The 23,772-nt window shown below is 32.3% G+C and overlaps 2 protein-coding genes across 2 annotated transcripts in view; one reads left to right on the top strand and one right to left on the bottom strand.

The window, feature by feature from the left end:
* Positions 1-2,663: 2,663 nt before the first annotated feature.
* LOC107849644 (probable mitochondrial adenine nucleotide transporter BTL3) lies at positions 2,664-7,022 on the bottom strand. The gene is made up of 3 exons (XM_047401812.1): positions 6,369-7,022; positions 4,217-4,479; positions 2,664-3,164 (listed from the first exon to the last, which is right to left on the bottom strand). The coding sequence occupies exons 1-2, from the start codon at positions 6,599-6,601 to the stop codon at positions 4,380-4,382; spliced, it is 333 nt and encodes a 110-aa protein (XP_047257768.1). The 5' UTR covers positions 6,602-7,022; the 3' UTR covers positions 2,664-3,164; positions 4,217-4,379.
* Positions 6,967-23,772, top strand: part of LOC124889623 (60S ribosomal protein L19-1-like) — a 39,992-nt gene continuing 23,186 nt past the window's right edge. Inside the window, exons 1-2 of the mRNA XM_047401593.1 lie at positions 6,967-7,007; positions 7,979-8,402. Of these exons, the coding sequence (XP_047257549.1) occupies positions 6,967-7,007; positions 7,979-8,402 (465 nt within the window). The remainder of the gene's footprint in view (positions 7,008-7,978; positions 8,403-23,772) is intronic.

The raw sequence follows: 23,772 nt of genomic DNA, 5'->3' as shown, positions 1-23,772 counted from the left end.
AAAAAATTAATATTTTGAAGATGACAGATCTAGATTCAAGAAAAATAGACGGAGAAGATGGAGGAGAGAAGGAAGGAAGAGAAACGGCAGATGGGGGTAAAAAGTGATGCTTGGTTTAATTTTGTGAATAAACCAAATAGCTTCCCCTACAAATAATTTGCAAAAAATCTACTTGGTTTCTATTTGCAAACTGAGAGGATGCTAACCTGGGCAAATTAATTAAGGGTGACAAAAAAGTTTCAAAACTAAAAAAGAGTGACACAAGTCTTAAATATTGAGTGGAGGTAACAATTTTAAGATTAATATTAATGACACTAATTTTAAAACCCTTAAGTTTTTTTATTTACACAAATATCCCTCTACCATATTTACATAAAGATTCCTACACCATCACCACCATTCCTCCTCCACACCCTTTTTGCTGCTACCGTCGCTGCCACCTCCTCTTCCTCCACTATCACTATCATTACCATTGTCACCTCTTCCAGATTCACCATTATTTCCTCCCTCTACATAACTATTGCTTATTTTTCTTCTTTCTCCTTCACCACCGTCACTATCAACACCACAACAAATGTCATCTTCTCATTCGACGTCACCACCAGCACCACCACCTCCCTTAAATATCACTTTTTCGTGGACTTCTCCTCCAACCACATCTTTTTCTAGAAAATAAGTAATTATCAAAGTTGTTGCAGCAACAGTCGAAGTTGATGCAGCAACTTCGATAATTGTTGTAACAACTTCGACAGTTGCTGCAACAACTTCTATAATTGTTGTAATACAATGACTAATAGTAGTTGTTGCAACAATTACCATAACTGTTGTAGCAACTATGGTAGTTGTTGAAGCAACTCTTGTAGTTGCTAAATTATTTCTTCGTTCATTTTTAAAAGTAATCAAAAAATTTCTTTTCACACTTCTCAATTTTTTTTTAAAAAAATAGTCCATAAAAAATAAAAAATGAAGAAGAACGAAATGAAATGAAAAGAAAAAAAAGAGAAGATGGAAGAAGAGGAAAATCTAGAGAGAGAGAAAATAAGGAGAAGACGATGGGGAAAAAGAAATTTGGAGAGAGAAAGAAAAAAAAAGATTGAAAGATAAGAAAAAGGGGAAAAACTTTAAACTTTGAAATTTGGATCACTTTTGAAAAGTTTAAAGAGTTCTAAAAATTACATTTTACACCCGAATTTACTCTAATTACTAATTAAAAAGAATTTGACTTGAGTTGGTCAAAGTTGTCATCAATTTTAATTTTAAAACTTATTTGTTCCCCCCACACTTAATTTTCTCTGCTAACCTACTAGTACATTAGCAAAATCTATACAAAACACATTTTGCAATGACCAAACCCATCGATAGCCCCTCAAACTTGTCCCGAAAATTCACTTGAACCCCTAAACTAAGACTTGTACCTATCAGGCACCTCAACTGCTTAAATTGATACCTATCAGGCACAAAATGCTGACTTGGCAAGGAAAGTGTGTTACACTCTCCTTGGGAGCGTGAGTTGAACAAAAAATAATATTTTACTTTTTTTATTATTAAAAAACCTATACTTTAATTATTTTATTAACAAAATTTTTAATTATTATAATTTTTTTAATTTTAAAATTAAAAAAAAAAAAAAAAAAAAAAAACCCCCCTCCCCCTCCATTCATCATCTTCACAGCCCCCCCCCCCCGTGTCATCATCTTCCCCACGCCCCCCCCTCCAGCCCCCCCTCTCCCCCCCCCCCCCCCAGCCCATAGCCATCTTCTTCATCTCTATTTTTTTTTAATTCTTAACAATTTGTTAATACAAGTAACAATTTTTAATTAATTAACGAATAGAAAAATAATGAAAGACATGAACTTTAGCAGTGAAAAATTTTCCAAATTGTTAATACATGAACTTTCCGGTGAAAGTTCTAGCTATGATGGAAAACAATCTTGTTAACATAGAAGAGTGGCTGGCGAGGTTAGCATTAACAATGTATCAACACTTTGATTTAGGTGAAAAAATTTAGCAGTAGAAACAATTTTTTTTTAGAAATCAAATTTTGGTCGCCATTGATTTCGTCTTCAATGACGATTTACGTTGACGAAGGGAAGTTGATAGAGGAAAGAGGGGCGGGGTAGGGGTGGAGATGGGGTAGGGTATATCAATTGTCATTTGTGGGTGGGTGGGTGATGATATAGGGGTTATGGTGAAGAAGACGACTACGGGGGGTGGGGTTTTTTTTTCTTTTATTTTTTTTAATTAAGAAATTATTATTAAATAGATAATTAAATAGAAAAATAGGAAAACCAGAAATTCCACTTATAATTTTTTTTGCCACGTTCTTTTTTTTAATTGGTTAATTTTTACCACGTCAGTATGTGTGTGCAACACACACTTTAGCTTTTAGCTGATTGGGTAAAAAAAGCCCAATTGAAACCAAATTGGGGGACTTAAGAGTTTGATAGATACAGATTTTAGTTTAGGGATCTAAGTGAATTTTAGAAACAAATTTAAGGAGTTATCGATGGATTTAACCTTTTGCAATCTATTACTACTTCTTAAGGCTGGCCAAAAAGATAATTATCATTTTCCAAGGAGTCAAAGGTACAACCATTAGTACTGTTCTTCTGTAAACTATAAATTGCCAGCTGGAAAAGATCGATTTAGGCCGTGCACTTGAATGGTGAAAAGTGGTACTATTTGCAACAAAAATAAAGCTAGCAAATAATTAAAAGAAGAAAAGGAAAAGAAGACGACCTCCATAACATGTACACACTACATACTGGCAAATTGAAGACGACAAATTTTCATCTTGTATCATCTTTTGCTTTGATGGGGATGCAAAGGAAGAAAGGTAAAAGCTCTGCACTAATTCCCTATAAAAAGCTGAAAGGGAAATCTCAAGAGCTGAGAAATGTTCTCTTCAACTCTTCCTATATAAGACGTATTATTACCTACCCTTGTTCCGGCAACGTAAATGAGGACCAGAAATTCGCCTTATGGTTAAATTGAAAACCAGTTGTCAGCACCGACTTATAGAAGTTCTCACCAGGAGGAACCCCAATCTCATAGTTATTCCACTTTCAAAACTGTGAGGAACCCCAATCTCTTAGTTATTCCACTTTCAAAACTATCTTCATAAATTCGTACACGAAATAGCTTATTGCAGCTGATGGTAAAACCTGAAGGATACAAATTTAAAGACATGTCAATATGGTGTTCCATATCTTACTAGTGAGTAAAATAAACAGCACAAACAGACTTATGCAATAAAAACGGTAAAGAAGCCAGACAGCACAGTTGTATGCACAATGTTAGCAGATACAAAGAATCAAACAGATAGTAGGCACACTAATACTCTATGTTTCTCGGACTCTTCAAAAATACCGCTGGATGTGTGTTGGATCCTCCAAATTAGTGAATTTTTGGAGGATTTGACACGGGTTCGGACGCATTTTTGGAGTCTCAGCAAAATAGCTAGTATTTGATACAAAAGACAATAGAGAATGAACATTAAAATCTAAAGGCAAATTTATAATAGCTCATTGATAATCAAGAAATCCTCATGAACCAACAGAACATGGTTTGAAACTCTGGATAACAGAAACGCTCCCCCCCCCCCCCCCCCCCCCCCCCCCCCTCCCCCCCCCCCCCACCCCCACCCCCCAACCACCCCCCCCCCCCCCCCCCCCCCCCTCTTTTCCACCATTCCCCACTAAAATACTAGAGTTTCGGTCTGTGGTAAGGTTTGAATTTGTGACGTGGCCCAACTCACACATTGTGCTCTTACCACTAAAATGAAGCCCCGGGGCATAAAAATTAAACATCTAAAATGATACAAGTTCCAATTTCCAATTCATTTATATCCAACTTCCCTCCTGTAAGAGAACCCTATTAGCCTGATAGCCTGAACAACTGGAATTATCAGGCACTCATGCGATTAGACCTTGAGGCATTGCAAGCAGACTTAGTTGTTGAAATCTCAATGAAGTGAATGTACATTAACATGATAGTCGCTTGACCAACTTACATAACTTTTAAAAAATTTACCTAGCCAGTAACGGTACAATGAATTTGGATACACCATATCACAAGATGTGTGTGTGCTCACTTTCCACGAGAAAATTGGGGGTATTTCATTAACTAATCTTCACGGGCTATTATAGAGAGACAGTTCTAAGTACCTTTCCTGTATGATGGAAACTACAGTTAAGAAAATGATTCGTTAACCTACCTGTAATAAGCTGGGAGTCAGTCCAGCATAGAGCGCAGGGACACCACCTTGCTCAACGATCTTTAGGCTAGTCGCCAATGTACTCATCTTAGTGGCCCGGACCTGCAACTGAAGCTGTTCGTAGAATATTCACAAAATTCCCCTTCCAAAATGCCTTGATCCCTTAAGTTACTGCAATTGTCTTGATGAGCTCAAGAAGATTCTTCTGTTCACCACGAACTATATATTCCAGCTTTAGTCTCTCCAGTGGGGCAACAAAAGTTCTGAAACAATAGCAGTTCAGATATTAATACATAGACAACGCTCATAAAATAAACGAAGGACATACAAATTGCAGACCACATATATGGTTCCATTTCAATGCTACAAGAGAACATAGCTCCAACATGAGTAATATGAGGGTTTTTATGTTGTATTAGTCAGTGGAACAACCCAGAACTCACAAGCAGCATTTAATATGTAAAAGCTATTCTCACCCCAAATTACATAAATCTGTCTGGATCATGAAAAATCCATTTTCAACAATGGGGCAGAACAACCACGCTATTTAGAATCGGAAGATGCAGACCTCGGTTTCATCTTATGGGGTTAAATTCTACTTAGAAATGGATGATAATCTTATTCTCTTTAATAGGCTAATAATAGATGATACTTTAAATTAAACCTCCTTAATCTAGGGCACTTAGTGCTTTTAGTAGGTTAGATTTCTTCCTTTCAGTATGAACCCCTGACACACACAAAATGATTTCCTCACAGGAAAAGAAAAAGAGACAAAAAAGGAAGAGTCAAACCATAAGAGAGACCTAAGTATCCTTTTCTTGATGCAAGATAATCAAGGCACTGGAGAAGCCGCCAGTATTAACCATTGAAAAGGTACGACATATTCATGTATAGCGAAGGGCTTTCCCATCTTCAAAATCAATTTTTGTTTGCCACTACTCGCACTTCAATTGTTTACTACTAGTTAATGCTCCTACACCAAATGTATTACCCAACAAAGAAGATTAACTAGTATTTTCATACCTATGCATTTAAACATTCCTCAACCATGTCGAACAACTTCAAAATTTAGAATCTAACATCTATACGTTTTCATCTTAAATCAAATGCCTTGATATCCCAATAATACTGAAAAGATGGAGCAAATTACTGAGTGTGTATCTCACGGTATAAATATTACTCCCTCCATTTCAATTTGTTTGTTTTAGTTTGACTTGGAAAAGAGTTTAAGAAAGAAAAAAAGACTTTTGAATCTTGTGGTCTCATACATATGTATAATGTACCAAAATGTCTTTAATACTGTAGCCTTAAACATGACCTGTGGGATGCTGAAATTAAAGACTTTCCGAATTACGAAGGAGAGATCCTTTTAAGACAAACTAAACAGGGAAGTAAAACAAACAAGGAAGTAACTTTCCGTCACCGACTCAAATGACATAAAATCGCCATCAAGCCAAAGCAAGTCGAAAGCACTGGTACAAACTCCTATGAAACGTGAATATTTGAAAATACATTTCCTCTATATAGAGGAGAATGGATGTAGAGGATGCAAAAAACTGATCATCAACGCATTTAGGATTGAGGTCGGTTGATTAGTTGATACCAACTCTTTTTGTGCCTTGAAACCGAACCTTACCACAAAATAGACATTTAAAATTGTTCCATTGACAAACAAAAGTAACAGTTTTTGGAAAATTCACTGTTGGCAGTTTTGAAATTCAATTGATAAAGAGCAAGCACTACACGCACCTCTGCCTTGTGCAATAAAATACTGGACTTGGTTCACCAGCCAGGATTCTAACCCCGTAAATGTGGTTATACCGCACATCCCACAATGTACTACCTCTTCCATAACTTTAAGGGCAACAACAATTTGTTTGCAATTTGTTAGACTGATTTCCTTTTTAATCTGTTTAAAAAGAATATCACTTTCTACATTTAATAACTCTTTACGCCCAACATCCTAGTTACCATATCTAAGAGCAGAAGATTGAAAGGACATTTTGGTATATTACATGCATCATCAGTTTAAGAGCACGAGCTTTACTTAAACACTGTGCCGAATCAAACTAATATACTCTGTAATACAAATTAGTACAGGAGGAATAAGATTTATGGAATGCATAAGAATGAAAAGGGCATTCCTGTTTACCTGGACACCATGGCAGCTGCAGCTCCAGCCCAAAGGTGCTTAGTAGTATTCAATGCACCATCTCCACCATGCAACTTCGGCTTCTCTGCCTTTTCAACTTCCTGACAAACTCTACCACCACTCTCCACCACAGCAGCTTCCCCATTCTGCCCCAAAATCTCATTAGAATCTGAAAGTGTCACCGACAAGAACCGCCCTCCTCCTCTCCGGCGACTCCTTCGTGCACGTAACATACATTCTGAAGGAGAACAATTTTCAATAGAAATCGGTGAAACAAATCATGTTGTGGCCGAATCCTGGAGGAGTATTCCGCTATTGTTACCGTCGAAACCAATGGAATTCAAACACAACTCACTACTGCTCAAACTCAAACACCGAACCCCGTTTAATTTTGACTCCGATTGAATCAAACCCTTCAACCGAATCTCCGAATTACCCATTTTTTTAAAAAGTTAGGGATTAATGTTTCATTTTTGGTAGGTTCTATGGAGAAAACTGCAATTTACAACTGAACAAACTTTATGTTATGGAGAACAAAACGGGATTTGAAAGAGGAGAGAAAATGGAATAAATATATAGAATGATGATGTAGATGCTTATGCCGCTGCATCGCATTTTTCTTCGCTCTCTTCCTATGCGGTGCGGCACTCGTTCTTTTTTAAAAAAAAAAAAAAATTTCCTTGTAATCTCTCTCTATATACTATACATAATAAGTGACAATAAGCAGGCACATCTTCAACGTCTTTACTTCAGCTGTTTCAATTATAATTTTATTAAATTACCCATAATTTCATAATTTTATTATATTATCTCTAATTAATTACTATAAGTATTAAAAAAATTATAATATTAAATAAAAATATAAAATAATTGACATTTTTACTTGTGTTGTCTGCTTTAACTGTTTCAATCATAATTTTACTATATTACCCCAAATTAATTACTATAAGTTATTTAAGTATTAAATAAATTATAAATATTTAATAAAAAATATAAAATTGACAAAAAAATAATAAATTAGCTTTTGATTTTTTAAATTAACTTGATGCTTATATGATACCTATTTATACTTTTTTCACAAGTATTTTTTATAGTAATTTTATTATATCACTTCTAATTAGTTATTATATGTCATTTAAGACATGGGTTCTTCGCTGCTTCAATTATTTTATATTTTTATTTACTATTACAATTTGTTTGATACTTAAATAACTTATAGTAATTAATTAGGGGTAATATCATCCCTAGTTAATCATTATGATCGCATTAGAAAATTAATAATATTTCATAAAATAGACACAAAACAATATGTCAACATAAAACATTTGATTGACTATCGAAGTTATATTATTGCCATATAAGTTAACTTTTGAAATTATATCAGTATCATTTAAATTGACATAGAAGAAATAGTATAAATCACATATTAAAAATTAAAATTATTTTACTAATTAATTATCTAAATTGTATTTGTGTCACATAAATTAAGATTAAAAAAATAACATCACGGGCCCTTCAATGTCTAGTATATATATAAAAGTAAAACTAAAATAAGACAAGAAGCCACGTAACAAGGTATTAAAAAGTTACATCTACTACTACTACCACAGAGGATATGGTAAACGTAAGGGTACTACAGAGGATAGGTTGCCCACAAAGGTGCTATGGATGAGGAGGATGAGAGTCCTTAGACGGTTGCTTCGCAAGTACATGGAGTCTAAGAAGATTGACAAACACATGTACCATGACATGTACATGAAGCTGAAGGGTAATGTCTTCAAGAACAAGTGTGTGTTAATGGAGAACATTCACAAAACAAAGGCTGCAAAGACTAGGGAGAAGACTTTCTTAAATCAATTTGAGGCCAGGAGGGCAAAGAACAAAGCATGCACGAAAAAAAAATTTGCAAAGAGGGAGGAACGTTTGGCTCAGGGACTAGGGGAGAGGCCAGTACAACCTGCAGCAGCGGCTGCAGCCACCATCCAAGCCCAGCCAACCCAGGATCTAAGAAAAAAAAGAAGTGAGGATGATATGGTAAAGAGGCTTTTAAAGAAAAAAAGGCTTGATTCTATTTTTATTTTTCGTTCTTATAGCATGAGAGTTTGAGTTGCCCTTCTTCATTTTATTTCTAGAGAACATTACATGAGTTTGAGAGCAACTTTAAAGTTTTGATACATTATTTTTGTTGTATCTGAATTACTTCTTTTCATCATTAACTTTGATTATTGTTCTGTCAAAAAAAAATATATATTAGCTAAGCATGAATAAGAGGAACATGTTATGATTTATTTTATCTGAATTACTCCTTTTCATCAATATATTAGAAGAAATATACATATTATGATTTAAATAATAAAGAGGAACATTGTATTTGTACACATAAAAAATAATAAAAAATTCACGTTTTAAATTTACGCATGCATCTATATTTATATATATTATAAAGCAGAGGACTAAGCAGAGGAAGAAGCCAAGTGGCAAGCTGCTATGAAGCCACGTGTCAGTTTTTAGGACAAGTTTAATAGTATTGTAATAAGATTCTTATAATTATTTGAATTTAAAAATACATTATCCTTTAAAAAGATATTATTAATTAGATTTAAAATAGAAACCCACAATGAAAGAGTTCGAAATAAACTCTTATATTTCATAAACTTATCTATATCAAATATAATGATAAATATATTATTATTATTATTATTATTATTGATAAATATAAATAATATATATTTGTGGTGTTTATCTAAAGCTTATCATTATTTGCGATTATTTTAAAATTTAATAATTAAATTCAACGTATATATCTACTTGAAATACATTTATATATCTAAATTGTCAAATTAATTTATAAAAAAATTAACAATCAAACAAACGAAAAAAAGAAAGGAAATAAAAGAAAAGAAAATTATAAAAAACGTGCAAAAAAAAAAGTAGTAGTATCAACTAGAGAATGAGTCAAATGAAAGAAGAGAAGATAATTAAGAAAAAAAGAAAAAATAAAATAGTAAGGATAAGGATGAGTAACAAACTAATCATTTTTTATTTATTATTGATAACTATACAAAATATTTGGATAAATCTTATTGATTTCAAATATTTCTTTCAATTTAAATACATAGATTATTAAAACAATATATGTATATTGTATTTTAAAAATCAAGGATAAGGAAGAGTAAAAAAAGTTCTTTTTTTTGAAGAAAAAAAAGATCTGATATTTGAATTTGAATTTAAATAAAATTTGAATTGAAATGAAATTCTAACTTCTTAACCTCTTTTATATATAGTTGAGAAAATGGTCTATTACCCCCCAGCCTTTAGTCGAAATCTCAATTACACACTTAACCTTTAAAGGAGACATATTATCCCCCTAAACTTTTTTTTACCGAATTTATTACCCCCCTCCCTCAATTGCTGACCTGTCAACATAAACCAATTAATAAGGCATCCGTGCATTTCATGCGCCTGGGCTCACGCCAATATTCTCATTTTTCTTTACAAAAATTATCTCATCTTCATTCTCTTTCAACCTTTTATTTTCAAGAAAATTTTTTCATCTTCCTTTCTCCTCTCTCTTAACACCACGATTTGATCTTCTCCTTTTTTTTTTTTGGAGATTGGTGTTGTAATTTAACTTTTGGTTATGGATTTGCAAACTTTTGGAGCTCCATCGAGGAGAAAACAGTAGGAAACAGATTCATTTTTGTCGGGATAACTCCGAATTTTCTCGAGTTATTCTTGAGTTACTTTCTTTGCTACTTTTACTGAAACTAACAACTGATCCTTGAGCTCTGTTACTTAGATCCTACGAAAAAAACATAAGTGAAGAAGACGACGACTACTGCAAAGTTTAGATCTTTTGGTTAATTTTCATTTGTTGAAAGTTGAAAAACGAAATTTTTTGGGTGTCTTGTATTGATTCACATTCATGAAATTGAAACAATGATAGAAATTTTAGGAAAGTCAAAAAGTCGAGGTGATAAATAATCGAAATAATTTCTCGTCATTATCGACGGTGAAGGCAATAATTTTGAAGAACTCGTAGCGGAAATTTTGAAAAGAGGCAAAAAAAGATAATGGACGAACGATGCTATTGAAAATTCACAAAGAAAATTTGAGAAGATGATGGTGAAGATTCGATTATTGAAGGAAAATGGCAACAAAGAAGATGAAGAAAAGGATGCCATTGATGAATTTATTTTTGGAGCTTTTTGAGAACAATGAAAGGAGAAAATATTTTATTTGTTAATGATAAAAGGAAGAGTTCTCTGCTAAAAGAAGACACATAGATAATCCATAGATTAAAATGCTTGTTTATGTGCTTGGTACTTGGAGAGTTCAATTCTTGCTTCTTCTAATTTTTCTTTTCTGGACTATGTTGCGTCTTGTATAATTTGGAGTAATGAATCATGTATAATTTGCTCCATTTTACTTCATTGATGGCTTTAGCCTTACGTTTTGAGCCCATTGTCAAGTTCTTGGATGAGAAAGATAAGGAAATTTGAGCTAAGGAGGATGAAGAATCAACATTAATGAATTCAAAAAAGATGAGAAAGATAATGAAATTAGAGATGAGGAAAATGAGAAATACGATTAATGAGTTCTTGGATTTTTCTGTTTTGAGAAAGAGAAGAAGACAAAATAAAAAGGTATTTTATTAGTTGGAGAAGAAAATATTATTTAATAATTAAAAATAATAAAATGTATTATACATGTGACATTTAAAAATACTGATTTTGAATGATTGAAGCCTCAGTTGACGCGCTAATTGGGGGTGTTCTCACCTCCCATGAAAGCTCAGCAATTGGAGGAGTACTAAATACAGTAAAAAAAAAAATTTATAGAGGTAATGGGACTTTTGTACAGATTGAGTGTGTAGTTGAGATTTCGACTAAAGGTTGGGGGGTAATAGACCATTTTCTGTATATAATTCTACAATGATATACAATGTTAAGGTAGTTTCTCTATTTTTTTCTTTGTTATTAAACATTTTTACTGCTTTCTTTGGATTAAAGATTATGTGATAATAAGTATTTCTCAATATTTAATTAGGAATTTTCTATTCCTAATCAACTTATACAATATCTTCTCAAAGATAAACTTATATTTAAAAAAAAAAATTAGATGTGTTTATTTTGTAGTCATGCAACACAATTTGCTGTCACAAAATGTGGATAATCATTACTATCAAAATGTATTATAACTGTAAGATAAACATTAGAAATTTGAATTTAAAATAGAAGTAGTAGCAATTAAGGTATGAATTGGATAATAAGTATTTGAATTTTAAGTACATTATCCTTTAAAAAAAATTATTATCTTAAAAATAGAAACCAATAATTAAGAGTTCTAATAGACATTTATTATTTCAAACTTATCTCTTTTAAAATTTAAATACTATAAAATATATTTGTAATAATAATTAGTAGTAATGGTAGATATTAGTACATTTTATAGATTTAATAATATGAATTAGTAGTAGTGGTAGATATTAGTACGTATGTAGTATGTAGAAGTAGGATAATAATTAATAATAATATTAATTATGTACGTATGTACTAATACATTTAATAGTAGTAGTAGTATATTATATTTGAATATATTTGATTAAATATTAAATGAAAAAAATATAATAATAATAATAATAATAATAATAATAATAATAATAATAATAATAATCTCATTGCTTTTAAATTATCATCTCAATTCAAATATATAAATTATTAGGTAAATATACTTACATTTGAAAAAGAGTAAGGATAAGAAACAATAACAAACTAAGGATAAGAAGAACAATAAAATATTTTTTTAGCAAATTAATATGATATTTGAAATTTGAATTTGAATTAAAATAGGGCTCTAGCTTCTTAGCCTCTCTTATATATACCCCTATATCATAAGTTTTATTGGTTACGTAAATAAAAAGGTTTTGATAAGTAAGAGATTCATAGGTGAATCAATTTCAAATTAATACCATTTTTATTGTTTAATTTGTGAAGAAGTATTCTTAAGAGTTTATTGTAATTTTTAGTAATAATTTTATTGCTATTGTCGACTTATAGAAGAGATAAAGAAGAGTGAAGAAACAATAATAATAAATAACTATGAAAGTAGAAATTTTGTTAGTATAGTTGGCAAAGCTTAAGTTTTTCAATTATGTGTTTGATATCTTTGTTCTTTATTTTAATATTGTTTTATTTCATAGTTGTTAAATATTTAATTCAATTGTATGCAATTTATGATTGTTCGATTTCTGTATTTAATAAGTACCACATTCACATATTTACTTTATTAAGAGGATTACAAAACAGGTTTATATACATTGAGATATTTTAATTTATTTATCCTCTTTTAATTTTACTTGCAAATTTACATTTTTTTTTAGTGATTTTGAGTGTCATTTAGTTTCATAATATAGAGGAAGGAAGTAAAAAAGCACAAAAATAAATCATAGCCTAAGATTTTTTTTTAATATAATATCTTAAAGTATAATTAAACATGATGTACGCAGATTACATAGTTATATTTTTTTATATATATAAATAAATTTATTAATTTACAATTGTCCTTTAAATTTACATTCAAGAAATTTTATTACCTTATTGGATTTCTTATAACTCTTGGAATAAAGTCAATAAATTTTTTGAAATTGAATAAAAGAATTAAAATTTAAAATCTGAGATAAAATTATATCTGATAGAAGTGAAAGTATTATACTTGAATTTCAAATCATAATCATTTATAACAGATTGGATTATATTAGAGTCTTCTTCTAATCTATAATTCATTTATCATTCTATGTATGAAAAATTATTAATTTTAATTTCGTGTTGCACAAAAATTATTAATTCTAAAAATGTAAGTTAATAAATGCGTAACCAATATTTTTATTTATCTTTTTCAGTAATATAAAATCACAATTTAAATGAATCGCACTATCTCTATTTATATTTTATATTGATATTAAACTATAATTTAAAGTAAAAATATAATAGATAAATCTACACAATGAAAAAATCACGGGCGATGAAAAGTTAAGATATAAATTAATTTTTTAAAAGAATTTTCTTAGCTATGATGAGTAAATACTTATGTTTTCATGAATTTATGATTCTACTTTTTTCTTTAACATTAATATTCAAGAAATGTTACATACAATACGAAATTCCTTTTAATTCTTAGAAAAAGTTAATAATCTTTTCTAAATTTAAATTAAAAAATAAATTAAAATTAAATATGAGATAAAACTTATATTTCGATAGATGTGAAAGCGTAACTAAATTTTAAATAAATATGAGATAAAACTTATATTTCGATAGATGTGAAAACGTAACTAAATTTTAAATAAAGACAAATTCTTAGAAAAATAGATTATTTTGGAGTCTTCTTCTAATTTTTATTTATTTATTTTACTATGCATAACAAAATTTATCTATTTCACTTTTTATATTTTGAGATAAAAGATAAGAAAACTCATCTTCTTATGTGTGTAATACAAAAAAATAATTTAAATTATAAATAATGTAATAAAAAATATAAAATATAAATTTTTTACGATTAATGATTTTTTTTTTGTGTAGATTTGGTTAGAGGTAGGGGATTGGATGGGGGGGGGGGGGGGGGGGTATAATTTTTTATTTTTTGAAAAAATTGAGGTTGGGCTGGGGTGTGTGGGATGGATATGGACGTGGAGGTTACGATATGAGTGGGGGTGTAGTTTGCCCTCTCCTTTTATTTGAGAAATAATATGATAGTTGAATTTTTTTAAATAGGTAATGTGATTAACATATTTGAACAAGCCATTTCAATATGAAATGATTAAAAATAATATTTTAATATTATCCGCGCATCGCACGGGTACATATACTAGTTGGTTTAACACAAAGGCAAAAATTGCAGATGGCAGAAGTTATTTGATTTTTTTTTAAAAAAAATCTATGAATTGAACGATTAAAAGAAAGCAACTGCCAAACTCTCTCTCCTTACAATTTGTTTGGATGGTCGTTTTTCATAATTTCCTAATATATCTTATTTTATAGTATGGTATTATAATGTATAATATAGTATTATTTAATATTTGGATGGACTATATTATTTGTTGTTGTTTTATAATGATTTTATTATTTAGTTTGATGGTATGATACTGTATCGTAATTGGTAGAGTTATTAAAATATCTTTAATTATTATAAATGTTGGTATTTAGCCATAATGGTTAGTAAAATAATTTATAATAATTTTCTTTTTGTTATAAACTAATAAAGTAAGACCAAGAAGAGATGAGATGTCTTATTTGATTTGAGGGATTTACAATGAAGAGAACCTGTCTATTTATAGGTGAAAATTCTTTCTTTACAAAAGATAACATTTCATATCTTGATAGATACTCACTATAATTAAATAAATATTTTTTATATTTTGAAAGACATTCACTATAAATTAAATACATTTATAACACTCTCTCTTAAATGTTTAGTTAAAAGACAATGTTTCTTGTTATAACTCTACTAAAAGAACCATTGGAAAAAAATCTAGTGAATAAAAAAAAGAGTACACATCTCTAATAATACGCATTTCAAATGTCTCATTAAAAACCTTACAAGAAAAATTCTGTAGGACAAAACCTTAAAAGGAAAAAAGAGTATAAGAAAATCAATTCAAAATCTAGAATCTTCGCATTGCAATCTTATGCATTATCTTCTTGAAGTTGTAGCTGGCAGATACTTGATGAATAATCATTCATATTATCACTCGAAAGAATTTGTTACACATTGATATCATCTTTCTTTTGGAGCCCATGTATGCATATAGCTTTGAGGAAATGTGCTTCATTCTTTCTCATTTTATGAATCCTTTTATTAGTTGTGCTAGGCATGAAACATCTTTATATAAATGGGTATTTCAAATCACATTTTTCTCAAATGAGATGTATTATTGATTTTAGTCGCATTCATTCTCGGCTTGCTTTATGAGTAATTATTTCTCAGCCGATTTGATTGTTATATCAATAACATGATATAAAAGTAACCCTCCATGAAAATAATATGTCTATATTGAACCCTCATGTCGATCATATGAATATCCTGTATATCTAAAAACTTGACAATGTTCATTAGCATGAACGCATTCATATGAGGTTTATCATTTATCATAAGCAAGTGATCTTATTTCAATATCTTCATATAGGAGTAAAATTATATCATGCTTATGATTATAGGAATATGTATAAATGTATCAATTGCTCAAGATATGATGTGTCATGATCAATCTAATTTTGCATGTTTCTCATTTCAACTTCTTTCAGTAAATCTATCGCTTTTGAAAACTCTCGTAGAATTTCAATGGTATTCAAGTTATCAATTTATGCAATATAAGGAGTATAATTAAGTTTCCAAGAAACGTTAATATGCTTCTGGCATTTTGAAACATTTAGAATTTTTTATATAGATTTTATCAAGTACAATATTCAGCATTTCATGTATGACATCTAACGTCTATACTGCAAATCAAATACGCTTACCGAGATGCATCCTTTCATGTCACTTGATAAATATTTCTACGTTAATATGCTTAATAGACATAGAATTCAGATCGTCATAATATTTTAGAATATTGCGTCATATTTTATCAAAGACATCATTAACGAAATATCATTTATATTGGTTCGCAATAGGACATAACTTATTGAGATCTCATCACTTTTTATTATTTTTCTTAGGTACCTAAATTTCTCATGAGGTTTCATAAAGCGTTAAGTTGTGAGCTCTTCAAGAGCACATTACTTACTTATTATGATCATTTGCTATTTTTCCTTTTTCAAAAGTTATTGCATCTAACATCGATTGATCCAACATGCGTCATGCATGTCGTAGAATTTTTCCTTCATATACATCCAATTGAGCATTTATAGCTAAATATGAGATCAATTTTGAACCGACACATGCTCATAGCATTGACTTGAATTATCTTTTGATTGAGGATCACATTGATGATAATTCACAACATATTTTTTGATTGCTTATTATCTCCCCCTATATGTTAGAAAAACTAACATACATCCATATACTTTGAAGAATTCATCTTTGTGCATCATGGTATACCCATACACAACACATCAAATGTTATTAGATGAAAAAGATTTGATTCCTAACCTTGAATCAATTGAGAGGGAGAAATTAATCATAATTTATTGATTCAATGCATATAAGTGCTATTGTATGAAATTTATCATATTTAAGACCAACACACATGAAGCTTTATTCTCATAAGAAATGGTTCAACTATTTATTAGTGACATTCAATGCCAAACCCTCATTATCAAGATAAATTATCTTGATTACTCAATCTAGAAATTATTCTCTTAATTCATATTAAGCAAACAACTTTGTAAACGCCAAACTGCAGGTTAACAATAAATGTACATGTGATCATTTTATTGATGTATCTATTCAATATATCATATGAAAAGTGAACATGCTTATATTTTCCTTTTACACTTTTCAAAATTTAAGAGATCCAATCCCAACATTATCATGAGAACAAACAACAAATAGAATTCTTGAAGAATCTTATATATCTTCTGTAAATGTCTAATACTCAATATGCACATTTTTGGGATGTCACAATCATTCATGTCAACTTATGGGTTTTTATAGTAGTAAACTTTAAGTTTACCATAACATATGCCTTTTGCTTTAGTAACCTTTTGGTTTACTATGACATAAATTTGATATCAATAAAATTCTAGTTTATATGACATGTGATCTCATTATGCTCGGATAACTTTTCACATTCGTGTTTCTTATCATAGTAACTTGGACTAGATATTTAATCTTTCTATTATTATACCTCTTCTATAGGTGAATTGTGATATCTTTACAATCATAATACATTCAAATTTATTAGCTTTACTAAATACAGTCACGTTCATCCTCATGGTATAGATCTGTAATTTTAACAAAAGAAATTCTCATTCCCCATGAACGAAATATAATCGTGCCTTAAGAATATCAAATTATGATAGCTTAGAACCTCTTTAAAGCTAAGGCTTCTTCAGAAACAAATCGAGGCATACATATAATATAGAGAAATTTTCTCTAACATATATTTGTAGTCATAATAATTATTTTATGATCTTTGAAACTTATCACGTACTGCTACCACATTCACTTAAGAATGAAGCAAATTGTTATCTTCAGACTTATCATATATTTCTATTACATTCACTACAAGGAATGGAGCATATTCAATAGGATATGTTTCATGACTTTTCACCAAAAACTCATTATTTTGCCTTAGTCATCATAATATCATTAATATGATGCATTGAGATTCAAACTCATCGTCTTATCCATATAAATACGTCTTAGATCATAAATTGATGGGACTTTAACCCAATATATTTTCATCATGATGCACCAGAACTCTAATTTGATGCCTTACTCTTTTAGTGCGATGAGTTTTGTAATACCCCAAAAAATCCAAACCAATATTAGAGCCATGTACCAAGATCATGCATAGTACATCATGGTTCTTTTATAGTTTTATGAGTAGGTTATATGTATATTAAGGCTTTAAATAACTCCCAGCTATCAGACGAATGAAAACATTCCTTACCGATTGAATTCTTGAGAAGAATATTGGTATAGTCAACTTCAAAAGAGCATATCTCTCATTATACTTGGAATTTTTGAGCTCATGACCTATTAATAGATAGATAATTGAATTATATTTCCAACGATACTAATTTTGCCTAAATCTGATATCGTAATAAAGAGTTATTCCTATTTTACTCCAGCATGTCAGGATGGAAACAGTGTGACGACATTCGTGGTAGCTTACCACATTTGTGAAACCCTATCACGAAGGTCGTCAGCCTTAGGTAGAAACCAGCTCCTAAGTGATGATAGTCGTGGTAGCTTACCACATTTATGACTCCCTATCACGAAGGTCGTCAGCCTTAGGCAGAAACCAGCTCCTAAGTGATGACATTCGTGGTAGCTTACCACATTTGTGATGCCCTACCACGAACGTCGTCAGCCTTAGGCAGAAACCAGCTCCTAGGTAATGACATTCGTGGAAGATTACCATATTTGTGACACCCTATCACAAAGGTCGTCAGCCTTAGGTAGAATCTAGCTTCTGTGTGACGACATTTTTGACAGCCTGTCACATTTTTTTGACGCCTTGTCACAAATGTCGTCAGCTATAATTTTCAGCAACTGGAAATTTATTTCATAAGGATATTTTGGTCATTTTCTTCACCTTCCATGACTTATAACTCTAAAGAGGCGTAATTTTTCCCAATTTTCTTCAGTTAAGTATCTTAAAAACCCTCTCTTACACTCTCAACCACAAGATTAGGGTTTTTTCTCAAGATCATCTCCTCAAGAGAAAGCCTAAGGAATTCTTCAATAACTGTCAGAAACATTAGATATCTTTCAAGATTCAATCACGAAGGTATGCGTAGTGTTCATCTATGGATCCAATCCATTCATAGAGCTCAAGAACCATGTTTTAAATACTATTTTGTGAACTTTTTATGGTGATATGAGCATGTACATATTGATGATTGTTGTTTAAGTTTCAAGATGATATCTAGAGGTGTTTTCATGGAATATATATGCTTGTTAGTTGAAAACTATGAACCTTAGATGGTGTAAAATGGTACAAGTTATGAAACATACCTATGCCTTAATTAATGTATGCAAGGTGTTCGATAAAATGCTTAGAATGCTAGAAATTCATGTTTATATAGTTCCATTATGTATAAATGACAAGTCCATGTTAGATATATACTTTAATAGGAATTCTATGCTTTTCATGTATTGCTATTATTGTGGTATGAAACATGTATGATAATGGAGATATACAATATGCACATGAAATATAGCTATGCGCTCCCCACCATGCTTAATATGTTGAGGAACTACATGATATATAATATCCTTTATTTATGATAATGTGAATTGTGGACTCCAATCTTATGATCAAGTCTGTCACGTTGTGTCAGTTTCCTTCCATCGAGTCCTAGGGGTATTCATACCCAAAAAATATAGCTGTATACCTAGAGCCATGTCATATTTCATGATATACAAAATCAAGCCATGACTCAGTAGAATTCAGTCAGTTATGTGACTCAGGAAACCTCATGGTCTCAGTCAGTTATCAGATATCAGTAGTATTCCATCAGTCAATGAAATTCAGTAAGTTCTACTTACGTACAGTCAGATAAATCATGTTCAGTCTCTTTAGATGAGAGTAGAAGTTAGCACCGAGTGAAACCAAGGTGGGAACTCACTTGTATATGAGGGTGTGATTCTTAGCAGTCATCTTTGCATTCCAGAACTATGTAGCCAGCATAGGTCGACACTTCATAGTCTATTATATGAGGGTAGATGAGGTGGCTTAACCTATTATATGAGGGTTCCCACCGTTCTCACTAGAGTTATCTATTATATGAGGGTTGCTCTCATGTTGTCCTTACCAGTGGCGCGGTATTGACACCCTTCCAGTCAGGGCAGAGATTAGACCCCATCTTAGCCATAATGGCACATATGGGGCATGTCGGTTAAACAACTACCTCCCACAATTTTAGTATCAGTCTCAGTAAAAGAACTCGGATAGTTCTTCAGATATCAGTATACCAGGACTGTTAGATACAGTCAAATTTAGTTATAGCATGGGACTCAGGGAGTTCTACCAGATTCAGGACTATTAGACACAGTCACTCATATTATCAGAATTATAGTTCAAGTCATGTATTAGCATACAGATTTAGCTACCATGTACTCATGATTTCAGTTACTATGTATGCATGTTTGTACTTTTACGTTCATATCAGTCAGATAGTTAGCATTGTTCATGCATGTAAACTCTGTTTATATTTAGCCTACCTCACTCGTATACTTAGTACATTCCCTCGTACTAACGTATTTGTGCTATGCTGCTTTTTTTTCATGGTACACCATAGGTTCAGAGACACGAGCTCCAGATCAGCAGTAGCAGTAGTATTTCCAGTCACAGAGATTTAGTGAGTCCTCTTCATTCAAGGACAATATGATTTGATTTATTCATTATTATTTTAGTCTGTTATCAATTTACGGAGTTAGTTGGAGACATGTTCCTTCAACTCCTTATTCAGACAGTACTTAGAGGCTTTCAGATTCAGTATTCAAACTTATGTTCAGATTTGATTCAGTTTTCAGCTATTTTAGGTATCTTTCACCCATATGGATATTATGTTTTGACAGATTCTTTATTCAGTTGAACCTTATTTACTACATGTTTATGTTTACCGCATTATTATGTTATATATGCAGTGTACAGGTACAGATATCAATCATGGGTTAGCTTGTGGTCCCTCGGGGTCATGAGCACCGTGTAGCATTCTGATTCAGAAAATTGGGGCGTTACAAACTTGGTATCAGAGCCTAAGGTTCAATAGAGTCCTAGGAAGTCTGAAAGATGCGTCTAGTAGAGTCTTGTACATGGGTATGTTATGCGCCACATTTATGTACAGGAGGCTATGAGATGTTTTAGGAATAGTTCCCTTTCTTCATATTCATGTCGTGCTAGTAAGCATAATTTCAAGTCAGTGTCTCAGTCTAATCCACGTAAGCAGATTTAGTCGAGTTAAGGATGACTGATTTTGATGTCATTCTCAGCATGGATTGGCTTTATTTCTGCTATGCCATAGTTGACTGTAGAAATAGGATAGTTCAGTTTCAGTTCTCGAATGAGCCCATCCTAGAGTGAAAGGGTAGCACTTCGTCATTCAGGGGTCATCTTGTTTCCTACCTTCGGGTAAGGAAAATAAATTCTAAGTGGTGTGTGTATCATCTCGTGCATGTTAAGGATTCCAGTTCCGAATCTCCCAGTCTCAAATCAGTCCCATTGGTTAATGAATATTTAGATGTCTTTCTCGAAGATCTTCCAGGCATTTCTCCCGAAAGAGAAATAGACTTCGACATAGACCTTTTCCCAGATACTCAACTTATTTCTATTCCGCCATTCAGAATGGCACCAGCAGAACTCAAGGAACTGAAAGATCAATTGAAGGATCTCTTAGATAAGGGATTCATCAGGCTCAGTGTATCCTCATGGGTTATGCTAGTCTTATTCGTGCGCAAGAAAGACAGTTATCTCAGAATGTGTATTGATTACCGTCATCTTAACAAAGTCATGGTCAAGAATAGGTATCCTCTGCCTAGGATAGATGACTTGTTTTACCAACTTCAGGGTACCAGTTATTTCTCCAAATAGACCTCAGATCAGCCTATCGTCAGCTCAGAGTTAGAGAATGTGACATTCTGAAGACAGATTTTCATACTCGATATGGTCACTTTGAATTTCTAGTCATGTCCTTTGGTCTTACCAATGCCCCTGCAGCTTTCAGGTTATCACCAGTTGTTCGTTAAGTTCAGTAAGTGCAAATTTTGGCTAAGATCAGTAACATTCCTTGGCCACATTATTTCTGGTGATGGCATTAGAGTGGATCCTCAGAAAACCAAAGCGGTAAGAAATTGGCCTTGCCCTGTCTCTCCATCAGATATCAGGAGTTTCTTAGGTTTGGCTGGCTATTACCGATGGTTTGTCAAGGTATTTTATTCTATTGCATCTCCTATATCTAGATTGACTCAGAATAAGGTCAAGTTTTAGTGGTCAGAACCTTGCGAGAAGAGTTTTCAGGAGTTGAAGACTCGACTCACGTCAGCTCCAATTTTAGCACTTCCTGACGGTTCCAATGGATTTATAGTATATTGTGATGCATCCAGATTAGGTTTAGGTTGTGTCCTCATATAGAATGGTAGAGTCATAGCCTATGCCTCTAGACAGTTAAAGCCCCATGAGAAGAATTATCCTACTCATGACCTTGAGTTAGTAGCAGTTGTCTTTGCCTTACAGATTTGGAGGCATTATCTATACGATGTTCATGTAGACGTCTTCATAGATCATAAGATCCTTTAGTATGTTTTTTCCCAAAAAGATCTTAATCTTCATCAGAGAAGGTGGTTAGAGCTCTTAAAGGATTATGACATGAGTGTTGTTTATCATCCTAGCAAGGCCAATGTAGTGGACGACGCACTCAGTAGACTGTCCATGGGTAGTGTTTTCCATGTTGAGGATAGTAAGAAGAAATTAGCTCAGGAGATTTATCAGCTTGCCAGACTAGGCGTTTGATTAGTCTACTCTTCAGAGGGTGGTGTATGTGTTCAGAGTAGTTCAGAGTCATCTCTAGTTTCTGAGTTGAAAGAGAAGCAAGACAGGGATCCTAGACTTGTCAAGCTAAAAGAGTCAGTTCAGAGTCAGAAAGTAGAGGTTTTATCCCAAGGGGGAGATGATGTTCTTCGTTGTCAGGGTCGTCTGTGTATTCCCGGTGTAGATGACTTGAGGCAGCGAATTCTTGCAGAAGTGCATGGTGCGCGATACTTTATTCACCCAGGGGACACTAAGATGTACCATGACTTGTGAGAGATCTATTGGTGGAGTGGGATGAAGAGGGGCGTTGTAAAGTTTGTGGCTAAGTGCTTTACATGTCAGCAGGTTAAGATAGAGCATCAGAAACCTAGTGGTTCCATACAGGAGTTCACTATTCCTACTTGGAAGTGGGAAGAAGTGAACATGGACTTCGTGAAGGGTTTGTCTAGAACACATCATCAGCATGATTCAGTTTGGGTCATTGTAGATAGAATGACCAAGTCAGCTCATTTTCTTCCAGTTCGTACCTCTTACTCAGCTGAGGATTATGCCAAACTCTATATCAGGGAGTTGGTCAGATTACACGGTGTTCCACTATCTATTATCTCAGACAGAGGTACCCAGTTCACCTCTCACTTCCGGAAAGGGTTCCAAAAGGGTCTTAGTACCTAAGTTCATCTCAGTACAACATTTCATCCTCAGACAGATGGTCAAGAAGAAAGGACCATTCAGACTATAGAAGATATGCTAAGGGTGTGTGCAATTGATTTCAAAGGAAGATGGGATGACCACTTTCCTTTGATTGAGTTTGCATACAACAATAGCTATCACTCTAGTATTTAGTTGGCTTTATTCAAAACTCTCTATGGTAGGAAATGTAGGTCTTCAATCGGTTGGTTCGAAGTTAGTGAGACTGCAGTCATAGGGCCTGACTTAGTATTCGATACCTTAGAGAAAGTTCAGTTGATTAGAGAAACACTCTGGGCTGCTCAGAGCCGACAAAAGTCTTATGCGGATGTTCGTAGAAAGGATCTCAAATTTGAGGTCGATGACTATGTCTATCTCAAGATATCTCCTATGAAGGGAGTGAAGAGATTCAGCAAGAAGGGAAAGCTCAGTCCCCGATATGTCAGTTCCTTTAAGATTCTTAATTACTTTGGTAATGTAGCTTATAAGCTCGAATTTACTTCAGATCTAGCTTCAGTTTAT

The sequence above is a fragment of the Capsicum annuum genome, chromosome 12 (assembly GCF_002878395.1).
Source record: "Capsicum annuum cultivar UCD-10X-F1 chromosome 12, UCD10Xv1.1, whole genome shotgun sequence".
Classification (NCBI taxonomy): domain Eukaryota; kingdom Viridiplantae; phylum Streptophyta; class Magnoliopsida; order Solanales; family Solanaceae; genus Capsicum; species Capsicum annuum.
The sequence above is the reverse complement of the archived record's forward strand: the minus strand, read 5'-3'. Positions and strand labels throughout refer to the sequence as shown.

What these genes read in the sequence shown, in the direction of transcription:
- LOC107849644 (XM_047401812.1), bottom strand. Translation starts at nt 6,601, where the DNA reads ATGTTACGTGCACGAAGGAGTCGCCGGAGAGGAGGAGGGCGGTTCTTG. An exon ending in GCAGCTGCCATGGTGTCCAG is followed by an intron (nt 4,480 to 6,368) that starts GTAAACAGGAAT and finishes CTATTGTTTCAG; the next exon opens with AACTTTTGTTGCCCCACTGG.